The sequence below is a fragment of the Leuresthes tenuis genome, unplaced genomic scaffold, assembly GCF_036924035.1.
Source record: "Leuresthes tenuis unplaced genomic scaffold, fLeuTen1.0.hap1 SCAF_13, whole genome shotgun sequence".
NCBI classification, from domain to species: domain Eukaryota; kingdom Metazoa; phylum Chordata; class Actinopteri; order Atheriniformes; family Atherinopsidae; genus Leuresthes; species Leuresthes tenuis.
In genome coordinates, this window is record NW_027325367.1 from 4649696 (window position 1) to 4661597 (window position 11902).

An 11902-nucleotide genomic window follows, 5' to 3' on the forward strand; every position below is an offset into this window, starting at 1 on the left:
TATTTATTTCACATAATCCACAACAAGCATTTAAAGAAAAGAATAAGTAATTTATAATCCATGAAAGTGACATTAATACGAACGTTTCAAAAAGAAAAATATTTAAACTCTTCACAGATTTTTGTGCTTCTCAAATAAAACAAAATGAACTGACTGAACAAATCAAAATATAATCAATTGTACTGATTCACAGGGAAACACCACGGCAACGATCTGAAGAAGCTGCCTTCACATCAGGAAACCTGTTGGGCAAGAAAACAAAGTGTCGATGTTTATCACAAGTATGTCTACTTATTAGTATTTTTAGTGTAATTATATTAAAAATCTTTAAAAAGGCACATTTCTGATGTGACTTCACGCTAAACTGAAAAAAGGAAGAAAAAAACTACATTTTAAGATGAGTCTAAGTCGGTGGCTGATGTATTTTGGCAGTAAATACGCAAATAGCAGCAAACCGTATTCCTTTAGAGCCAAGTCAGCAAAGTACTTTCATGATATGCCATGTTTAACAAAAGCTCTACAAAGACCCGACGCAGCTTTCTAACCGTATGAAACTTTGACAGGATGCAGGCAAACAACGTGAGGACCAAACCGTCTGTGTGAGCCCTGCACATGTACAGCCATACGCATGACTCTGCTGACATGTTGAGGCCGCAAAGACACCATGAAAAGCCCACAAAAATGTCAAGTGACCATAAAGCGAGAAGGTGTGGACACCAGAGTTATGGACTGCGGGATTTCAGCCCCCTGAAGGCTCCAGGAAGGCTCTCTTGAGTTGCTTTAAATTTAACTCGATTAAATACGTCTTTCCACCCCGTCCAATTCCTCCCTGCTCCTCAAAACAGTGGGATGTCTGACGGTTGCCTACTGCTGGTAAGTCAGTAAGAAAACCCAAACCATCCCTTTAAAAAAGGCTAGTTACTTATAAGAAGGTGAATTACCTTCTACGGTAGAGTCCTGCACACTAAAGATACCCTGGATAAGATGAACTGATGCTATCGTTTCTTACACTGGTTTGATCTTGAATCAGCGCTGACTGACATCTTCCTCTCAGGTCCATCAATGTCCTCAACTTCCGAGCCCTCCTCTTCCTCGCTGTCAGAGCCTTGAGGAAGAGGTTTAGAGGAACTCTCCATCTGGAACCTGAATGCAGTCATACCATAAGTTTAATGCATAAATGTTTCGGTTCCTTGTTTCCTGATATCACAGATTTCTGGGAACGTACTTCGCCGTAAAATCTGTGAAAATGGAATGTAGAGAAGTAAGAGCCTACCTGAGTCCAAGAAGGACGTCCATGTAGTTGGCGTGTCCGGCGTCAACTAGCTCCTTAGCAACATGGACGCCATCTGCCAGAATATCCACCTTCCAGTGCGAGTTGGACAGAAACTCTCTGAAGAAGATCCGGAGGTTCTTCTGGTACAAACATTGCCGGAAGAAGGCCACCGCCTCATTGGTCCACTGTCCGTCAACACCAGCTGGCTCCACCCCTCTCAGGATGCAGGAGCAGGTCACCTTTGGGAGGTCTGTTAGCTCCACCAGAAGCTCCTTTAGCTTGGAGGCATCACAATAGGGGATGCATTCGTAATCACCGTAATCTATGAGCCTGAGGCCTACTGCGGTGTCGACGTGTGCGATTTCGGCCCGACACCACTTGTTTCTGAAGTCTGATTTCAACATGCAGCAGGTTCCTGGGACCAGGTGGGCAGCAGGAAGTGGAGCCGTTGGCTCCGACAGGTTGTCCAACATGATTGATACTTTGTTCTCGATGGGAAACAAATCGTCAAGAATGACGCAGAAGTCAAAGGGAGACGTAACTGCAGCAGCAAAACCAGAATACGCTCCGTCTGTATCCAGAGGTGCACAGACGAGCTGCTGAGGAGCGCTCAGGTCCTTTCTTTCTGTGCTCTCACTTTGGGTTTGAGCAGGTGACGGGTTCTTCTCTCCAAAGTGCTGCAGAGAGGCCTTGATTTTATGGGTGAGGAACAGTCCACTCGTGACGATTTCAACCATCCAAAGGTCGTCTTCCTCAGAATGACGCACAAACGCCAGCCTGACTTCTGTGCCTATGAGCGTTTTGAGAGTTTCACACCAGTATTTGCTCGTGTTCTCACTCTCGCTGAACCCAAAGCTGTTCATCTTGCACAGCACTGCAAGGTTCGGGAACTTTATCAGGTCTCCACACTGGTGTCGAACGGAGCCACTTAGAACATCTTTTGTTATTCCATGATCCACCAGGAAGACCTTCAATTTTTCCTCATTTATATGCAAAACAGCAGCTCTTTGCCACTTGTTGTCCTCTACTTGGACTAAGCACTTGAGGCCTTGCTTGAGATCATCTTCAGCAACTGTCCTGCACTTGTAGATGTTGGCAGATACAAGTCTTTCCAAGGCCCTGAGCAAGGTGCTGGACCGAGTAAGTGAGATGTAAAAAGTTCCATTACTCTGGACCGACAGAACTGTTCCATTCTCCATGTCTCTTGCTTTAATAGTTGGAGGTAGGATTAGGTTTGTGCGACCTCTCTTTTTGGTTTTTCTGGGACTCTTCTTTTTGGTGTGATGCCGTCTCAGGCGTCTAAAGGGTCTTACCTTCAGTTTGGTTGCCAGGGTGACAGGTGGTGACTCAGGCATCAAGCTTCTACCTTCGTCCTGGCAAACCTCCTCCCTGAGATCCTGCTCACAGGACCTCGCCTCCTCTTCGGTGTCAGCTAAACTCAACTGAGACTCTTCATTTACAGTTAAACAGCTGCTTTCAAGCGTGGCATCAAGTCCGACCTCTTGATCAAGAATCTCAACCTGAACAAGCCACTGAATCCCGTGTGAATGAATGAAGTCGACCATGAGAGGCTTCTCCATCACAGCATTAGTGAAAGAAGCCTCACTTTCATATGTGCTTGTGTGCAGCAGTGAGCACGGTATGCTGAATCTGGGCTGAGACCGATACTCCGTTGGTAGAGGATAGATCTTTTCCTTCCCAACGACCGCAGCGTTCCCATAGTCCACAAACTCCACCTTGAAACAAGAACCATCTTCGGCGGTCTTCAGAAGCGAACGATACAAAGCACCATCCTCCTCAAACTCAGCCAGAGCAACGTCATTCATTTTTAACGATGACGCCGTCTCCAATGAATCCCTAAAAACGGTTGAGTTGAGATCTTCATTCATTTTCAAGATGGCCGATTCATCCTCCGACAGCTGCAGGAAAAAGCTGCGAACAGAGTCGATATGGGACACGAAGCATTTTGCCCTGAAGCCTACACTCAAGTTCTTGCTGGGCAAACACAAGAACTGGGGAGTTTCTGCTTGCTTGCTGTGCTGCGTTTGCTTTGATTTTGCATCCTGATCTTGTCGCTTTACACAGGAGTCTCTCTGAGGTCTTTTATTCTGAACTTGTTTTACTTCCATGTTCTTTTTCCTGTGAAACATTTTCGTGATTTCTTTCTTTCTTCTGCCCTCGGGGGCTTTAGTTGTCATCTCTTTGGGTGGATTCTTGTGCTTGAATGATTCATTTCTGCTTTTTGTCGGCTGAGTTTTACATTTAGTCTTTGGGCTGCTTGTGACAAAACTAACAGCCGTCGTTGGTTTGGGCAGAAAACTGAGAACGAGCTCCTTCACTTTCTCATTGATGTTAATCTCCCCGTCCAACAGCTGGACATCAAATGAACCATCGTCCCTCTTTCCACGGACGACAGCTCTCACCAGCTTGTTGAGGACGGCACCGTTCAGCCATTCTTTGGCGTCGGCACAGAGCTCCTCCTTGGGTACTGAATCGAGGTTGCACCTCACAGCCTGCATCGGCGTGAACCACAAATCCGCACAGTCCTGAGGAATGAACGCAACTTTATTTTTCTCACAAATGTTTGTGTTTCCGTAATCCACAAAAAACACGCTGAGATGCAGAGGCGACAGGGTGGGCAGAGCCACGCCCCGGTACCACTTGCCATCCAAGTATTTTGCCAGACACAGCTTCACAACAGATCTCGTACTGGCTTGCATCAGCTTTTCAACCTCATCCGAGATTCTCCTTTCAAGCTTCTCGATGAGTTCAACGTTTCTCTCGAGATGGCAGTAGACCTCGCACTGACTGTCGATGTGGGTGACGTAGACTTGCTCCTCATCTCCTGAGCTTAGATCAAAGGAAGAGTAGACAAAAGTCTCAGGAAATACTGCTGAGTGTTGCCTTGTTGACACAGTTGTTCGTGCTGCAAGTCCCTGTTCTATGAGAGCGTTTGTTACGTTCTGCTGCGTTTTGGCGTTGTAGAGAAATACAACATTGCACAGCCCTTTGTTTTTCACATTTAACTGGGAGACAACTTCACACGTCAGACTGTCTGCGCTGTTGAGGATGAAATCTTTCAGCAAGTTACAAGCTCGTGGACTCCAATCCCCACAGTTCTTGTGGTCTGCAGGTCCAGTCACATTGTAAAGGCTGCACCTGAAAGCTTGTCCTTCCAAACAAAGAAATGTTGGCATTACTGCCTGGAGACTGTGCTCTCTGACTTGGATGGTAGAGCCATAGTCAACCAGCACCACTGCAATGTGACCCTTCTGTCTTCCTAAGATGAAGCCCCTGTACCAGCTTCCATCGTGAGGCGACTTGGCAACACAACACGACTCACCCGGCTGGAGGGGCACGTTGTGAGCTGAGTAATATTGCTGGACCTCATCCATCAGTTTCTGCAAATCTGGAACTTTATCTAGAGGCTGGCACCAGAAATCTGATGGAGAGTTGATGCAGGAGCAGTGCACAGCAAACTCAAACCCAGGCTTGATATTCAACGTTTTGAAGCCAGCTGTAGCTTGAACTTTGTCAGTTTTCTTTTTTAACAGATTCTCTTCCGGTTCACATTTCTCCGACTGCTTTGACTTTCCACTGATGTCAGACGTCACAGTGCATTTTGAGCGCTTACTCTTTTCCGTCACGTCCTTATTTTGCATCGCACGCTCCATGGGAATGCATTCAGCAAGATCCGAAGAGACCAAGAGCTCAGTGATGCTTTTATCACTTCCAATCTCATAGAGATCCACAGCAAATTTGTTTTTCCTGATCTGGACAACACGGACGAGCAAGGCTCTGTCTGACACAGCTTTTCTGAAAGACTCACATGTGACGCTGGACCAGAAGTCATCCAAAGGAAAGACATTAGCAAGAGTGCAACAGATTGCAAATGCTGACTGGCTGGCAAACACCTTGGGTATGGTCTTGATCAGCATGTGGGGCACTTTTTCAATGTTTCCAAAGTCGATAAAGAGAACTTCAGCGCCGTGCTCCAGAGTGTCAGTCACCACACCCCTGTAGAAATGCATGTCTTTCTCATAAAGCGCGCAACACATGGCCCCAACCTCTGGATTCAACAGAATATCTTCATCCAGCTTCACTTCACTGAAGTAATCGGTCATTTTGTCCATCATTTCCTCAAACTCATCATTGCGTTTTTGCGTTCTGATCCAGAAGTGATTTGGATCCTGGGCGTGCTCCACATAGCCCACAAAGACGGAGCCAACCTGCACCGCCTCAGCCGCCAGTGTTTTGTCCAATGCTTCGCCCCGGACTGTCTCATAGTACACGAAGCCTCCTCTTTCAGGTCCAATAACTGGCTCAGTGGGAAGCTTTTCTATGGGCTCTTTTCCCACATGTTTATCTTCAGAACCACTTACAGTGATGGTGTAAAGATGCTGTTCCTCATCGAAACCGCTGATCTCCACTTCCAACACTCCTCCGAGCAAGCCCGCCTTCAGCAAATTCAACTGCTCGGTTTTGATTGCTGTGTCCTGATTGGTCAGTGAGGAAAGAGAGCACGGAAACGCCATGATGGGTGGTGAATAAAAATTAGGTGGCAACCTGTGGACGTCTTCAACTTTGACAGACTCGGAGAATCCGTAGTCAGTGAACAAAACTCTTACTTGAGAGTTGACTGGGAGGAACTGCAAAAAGCCTCTGTACCATTTCCCATCTTTTCTTTTAACTGCGCACAGCTGACCCAAGTTCTCTGGAGTCTTTCGATGCTGTTCTTCCGTCCTGTACTCACAAATCTCAGCCAGTTTCTTTGACATTTGCCAGAGATCAGTCTTCACATGGGCCATCTGACAAAAAAACAGCCCAGGGTTGACAGCAGCGGTCACTCGCACTTTAGCACTTGTCCCACAACTCAATCTGGGCCCACAGAAAGACAAAAAGTCTTTATATCCCTTCAGGCTGTATGATTTGAAGCTAAATTGTTGCTGTCTTGACTTATCAATAATTAAGTCAGGAGGTGGCGGGATGTTTTGTTTCAGTGGCATCTCTGTGAGCATCTCAACCAAGAGGAGGAAGGTATCTGTGTCCACATGTCTCCCAAAGCCATGTTCAACAAGGTCGTTGTTGATGTCGAGAGCTTCCAACAGGATGACACTGTGAGGAAGGACAGCTTGCATGAAACCTTTGATACTTCTGCCAGTCAGGCTTGACAAATAGTCCACTACAGAATGAGAGCAACTCTGAAGAAGCAGCACATTTGCAAGAAAGCCACAAACTATTTTTGGAGGTAGGAACAACAGGTCATTTGAGCAGGAAGATATCTGGGCAATGTCAGCACTCAAAACGTTGCCGTGATCTATGAGGAATACATCGAACAAGTCCTCCTTTCGGTTCTGAACCCTTCCTCTGAACCATCGAGCTGAAGTCAGATCTTCTACGAGGCAAAACTCTCCGATATCCACCGCGGCTCTCGCCTTTGGCACGTTCTGGATTTCCCTCTGCAAGATGTTATAGTCAAGTTCACACGTGGTAAGGTACTGTCCCTGGAAGTGTATCAGGGTCGCCTCGGGGCTCCAATCCAGGTGAGTCAACTTCAGGTCCACCGGCCAAAGAGCACAGGTCGCTGATGGACCCAAATCTTGTGACCTGCAAATTGAAGCAACTTCCATCAACCTTCAGTCACACATTCATACCCAACGTTTATTTTTCAGAGATTAGGGGATTATTTTGACAAGCACTTGCAGAATAAAATAGATGTTTTATTTACAATACCAGTCAGATATTTACATACTTATCGTGGACATGATGTCATGACAGTGTTTGGCTTTTAATGGTTTCTTTGGACGCAACATAGATGAAAAGTAGTGCAAAAACTGCAAAGATTATGACTGCAGTGTTACTGAAAGTGTTGATTTGCATCTTTTTACTTCCTTTTAGTGATGATGACTGACTGCAGCTGGAAGCTGCTCCATGCCCTAAAAAAGGTTAATTTGACAGCACTCTCCGGACGGACTAACAGTGGTTCCCAAACTGGGGGGGAGGGGGTGGTGGATGGAATGCATGAATGAATGAATCAATAAATGACACTGCTAGCATAACATGGAAACGTTTTTAATGGGGCTCCCAGTAAACGGAAAGCAGAGGATGAAGCTTCCAAAGCAGTTTCCTTCCATGGCAAAGAGGAGAAGATATGATGACACGCGTCTTGCCTTTGGCTTCACCGGTACAAAGGTGGGTAATGAGGGGAGGCCACAGCTAGCCGCTGCTAGCTTGTGACAGCTTGAAGCCGAACAAGCTAAGACGCCACTTAGAGACAAAACATCCAGAGCACCAAGACAAACCAGTTGAGTCTTTCAGACTAAAACGTGTAAACTGCTGTGCTCAACAGTAATTTTTTACTAAAGCTGCATCCTTGTCGGCAAATGCTCAACTCGCCTCAGATAAAGTTGCCTAGCGAGAGGCGCCGTGTACAAAGCTGCACACCATAGCGGAGGAATTAATACGTCTCTGTGCGATGGACATGGTTTGATGACTCTGCAGCCAACACTTTGAATAGTTCAACTGTGAAGGCGGTTTGTTATTTATCAAAAAATAAATTTAATGGCAGTTTACTTTAATTTTTTCAAAAATGGTTGAGGTTTGTTACATTTCAAGTTGTGAAATAAACTACAATGGAGTCTGAACCAAAGGGGGGGCAGGCAGAGAAAGTTTGGGAACCACTGGACGGACACATGGTGCAAAAGTCCAAGTCATGGATGATTTTTGGAGCCATTTCTAAAATCTGCAGATTCTAAGATCATGAACTCAAACTAAAGATGTCCTGATCTGATCATAAGGGTCATACTCAGAGTTTCAGTCACTACAGGTTACTGTTTTTAAAAGTTGAACTTAACTCGGATAATCGCAGTCTCTAACAGACTTTTAACTGGATCAGCTGTGCAGACAGGGTCAAATTACATTGTTTTTCTTTCTATAGTATTGGACAGATGGAAGTAGAAATAAACATAAAAATGTTACAAACTTGTCAAGAACAGCTTCATTTAACTATCTTTCACAATAATGCCAATTCGTCCTCTTCTTCTTTCGGGCTCTCCCTTCATCAGGGGTCGCCACAGCGAGTCAATCTCGCATCATTGGTTTGGTTTTACGCCGGAAGCCTTTCCTGACGCAGCCCTCACCATTTTTTCACAATAATGCAAATTAAAACCCTTTAATTTCAGTCAACAAATACAGCAATTTTGCAAGTTGATAGTTGTCATTAAAGTCAAATTAACTGTTCATGCGATGCCCTTCTTGATACCAAAATGTTTTATAAATTCCTAAATATTCATGTTGATCTTAAACACAACACAATTCATCGTGTCCACACTATGTTTTGTACATAAATTAACGATAATTGACCAAATCGCTGTTGAAGTTTAAGCTAATGAGTCAGTAAAACGTTTTTAAAATGAAAACATCTACAACAGATGTGAACTTCAGATAAAACTGTGTGTTCTATGTTGCATTTAAAGCCACACCCATATCATTTTATTTATTTAACATAGTTTGACTTACTTTTCATGACCTGAGCCCAGCAGGGACTGCATGGTAGCAAAAATGAGGGTCAGTCACATCTCCAATAGAACCTGAGGGGGACAAAATGTGTCACAGTGCTTAAATTTAGCAAACAAAAGCATAAATCAAGGATCTATCAGTAAATTGGGACATTTTATAAAAGTCAAGAGCTACATCTCAGACTCTGCAGGCCTCAGTTAGCATGTTAAAGGTTAAAGTTCATGACAGCACAGTTAGAAAAAGACTGAACAAGGATGGCTTGTGTGGAAGGGCTGCAGGAGAAAGCCTCTTCTCTCTAAAAAGAACATGGCAGCACAGCTTAGGTTTGCAAAGCTGCATCTGAACAAAGCTCAAGACTTCTGGAACAATGTCCTTTGGACAGACCAGAGCAAAGTGGAGATGTTTGCTCATCATTACTTCATTTTTTTTATTAATAAACAGACTGTTTAGCCGGTAAACTATTCATTTGTGGGATTAATAGTGTTTACAGCAGCGCTGCAAGTGTAAAATGTTCATCTGGAGCTCCTATTTAACACCTAATGCTCCTAATGTATTGGGCTAAAACCCTACTCAAGAAACTCCTTCCATCCAGTTATCTGTTTTAAAACTTTGTATCTCTGATGGTATGGTGGGGTACTGCACATCTGGAAAGGCTCCATCACTGCTGAGAGGTATATACAGGTTTTACAGCGACGTCTGCTCCCATCCAGTTGACCTATTTGTCAGAGAAGACCTTTCATATTTCAGCAAGACAACGTTAAACCAAAAACTGCATCTATTCCAACAGGATGGCTTCGTAGTAGAAGAGTGACCTGCCTGCAGTCCAGATGTTTCATAAAAAAAAAAAGCTAGAATCCTATATCAGATAAGAATGGTCCAACAGCTGTTTTCCTCAGTTTCCAGATGTTTACAGACTGATGTTAAAAGAAGAGGGGATGCTACACAGCGGGAAACCTGCCGTCACATTACAAATTATCTAATATCTTTAATAAAATAGTAAAATGTTTTCATTTGATTCAGTTTTTGGGAACTGTTGTTGTTAAAGTAATTTAAGAGCACTGCTGCACCCTAATTTAAATAGATGAAAACAGGATTTCCAGGTAAGAAGGTGCTTTCTGGATTAGTTTCACGTGGTTCTGGGTAATTATGCTGAGCTCTTTCAAAGATCCACTACTTCTCGTTAATTTGGTGGAACATGGACATGCTTGTGTCATATGTGGTGTTTTTCTGTAACCTTTTACCCAAGCAATTTGATTTGTTCCTGTAAATTTCAATACACCACAGGTAATTTGACATTTTATCAGCTAAAAAATAGACTTTAAAGTGTAGAAAAGTGATGCATTCAGCTGGTTTAATCCACTGTTATATTCTGTTATGTTATATTCAAACTGATAATGTTACTATCATAAAACCTGATGATGTAATAAAACTGACTCGGAGGACATTAATTATACCTATTTTGTTCATAGTCTAATCTCGCGAGAAATGTGAAGTATCGCGTTGTTAATGATGTTAATGAAAAATTATTGTTTCAGTGCCATTGAGATTCATTAAGCCAATAATGTTTCATATATACTGTCTAAAATGAATTAGGAAACAGGCCATATTCGTAAGTATTTTCAAGTTTATATGAAGATGCACATGGAAAGGTAAAAAAAAATGGATTTTTAAGCACACTAATTAGCTTCAAATGTAGCTATCTAATTATTTCAAATTTAAAGTTCACGTATTTGGTAAACTGTAATTATTCTAACGCACCTGGTGAAGGAGGATGTCGTGGAAAACGGAGGTTCAGCAGACTTTCTCCTTGGGATAATTTCAGGGGGTTTTCAGCGGGAGTTAGCGGGGAAAGTGCTAACGCTAAATAAAATTTTGCGAAATTCGTGACGTTTCGGCGAGTTTAATAGGTCTAAAACTAGCTAAATATCAGTCAGTTTTATCTCATAATAACGTCAGTAACTAGCAGCACTGGTCTGTTGGTGACATCTCTGCCTGCGGTTACCTGGCTCACCTTGTTGCTAATTTTCAAACCTGTTGAACCGCGACATTCGCGCCAGGATGCTGCAGCCCTCCTGAACGTCTTCTTCTTCTTCGGTTTTATTGGCGGTTGGTAAACAACGAATTGGTACTTTAGCGCCACAGATTGGTGCGGAGTGCGATAAACGATAAACGTGTTTTTATTATAATGTCAAAACATGCTAACGTGAATTGAAATATAGTATGTATAAGGTTAAAACAGGGTTTGTTTTAAAGTGAAATATTTGGTCTGAGCACCTTTATTCTTCAACACAACCTGAACCCACTCAGACGAGCTTTCTTTTAATTTGCGTAAGTAGTCTTCAGGAATAGTTCTCCAGGCTTCTTGACGGACTTTTTAAAGCTTTTCTTCACATGCTGGCAGCTGTAGATAGTTTTTTAGGCCTGACACTTCTTCTTTTGTCCTCCACTTGTCCAGTTTCCTCAAATGTTTTAAGGACACACTGTACACGTTGCTGATATATGCCAAGTTTTCAGCTAATAGCTCTTTGGGAATCACCTTGTTGCTTCAGAAATCCTATTTTCTGTCGGTCAGACTGTGTTTTCTTTGGTGTTTTTCATAGATATAACAAATTAGATTTCACCAAATTATTATTGAATGATTCATACATCAATGTTAAGTAACTTAATAATCTGGAAAAAACAACAAACAACACAAAAAAACAAGGATTTGACCTTGAAAGACCTCCAGAAAACCTGGAAAATATTTCTCTAAGATCAGTTTGAAGGCTTTTAAGAAAGATGAAATGAGGGTCGGCACAGTTTTTTTTCCAATTAGACCATAAACCCCAAGGAAAAAGTGTTGCTTTGTACTTGTTTCTTCCATTACAGGAGTGCATCACATGCAAATCAAACTCCTAAAACTTTTGCATTTAACCTCTTAATTACAGAATTATTGTAGAACACAGAACTAATTATTCAGTATAGGAGTTAGGGGTCCTCTGTAACATGTCCTCTACAGTTTAATCAGCTAACGGTTATTCTGTGAAGTTGACATTAATTCTTATTAAGGTTTTAAATGGAGGAAAACCTGCCCACATAAACACCAATCACCCAGTAATGTGTGAACACTGA

General features: G+C 43.0%; 1 protein-coding gene across 1 annotated transcript; it reads right to left on the minus strand.

Moving 5' to 3' along the window:
• Positions 1–228: 228 nt before the first annotated feature.
• tdrd15 (tudor domain containing 15) lies at positions 229–9497 on the minus strand. Its single transcript, XM_072362895.1, is given in 5 exon segments — positions 229–242; positions 1010–1143; positions 1274–6880; positions 8792–8862; positions 9480–9497. Coding segments are annotated over 5 exon segments (5844 nt in total).
• Positions 9498–11902: the final 2405 nt, after the last annotated feature.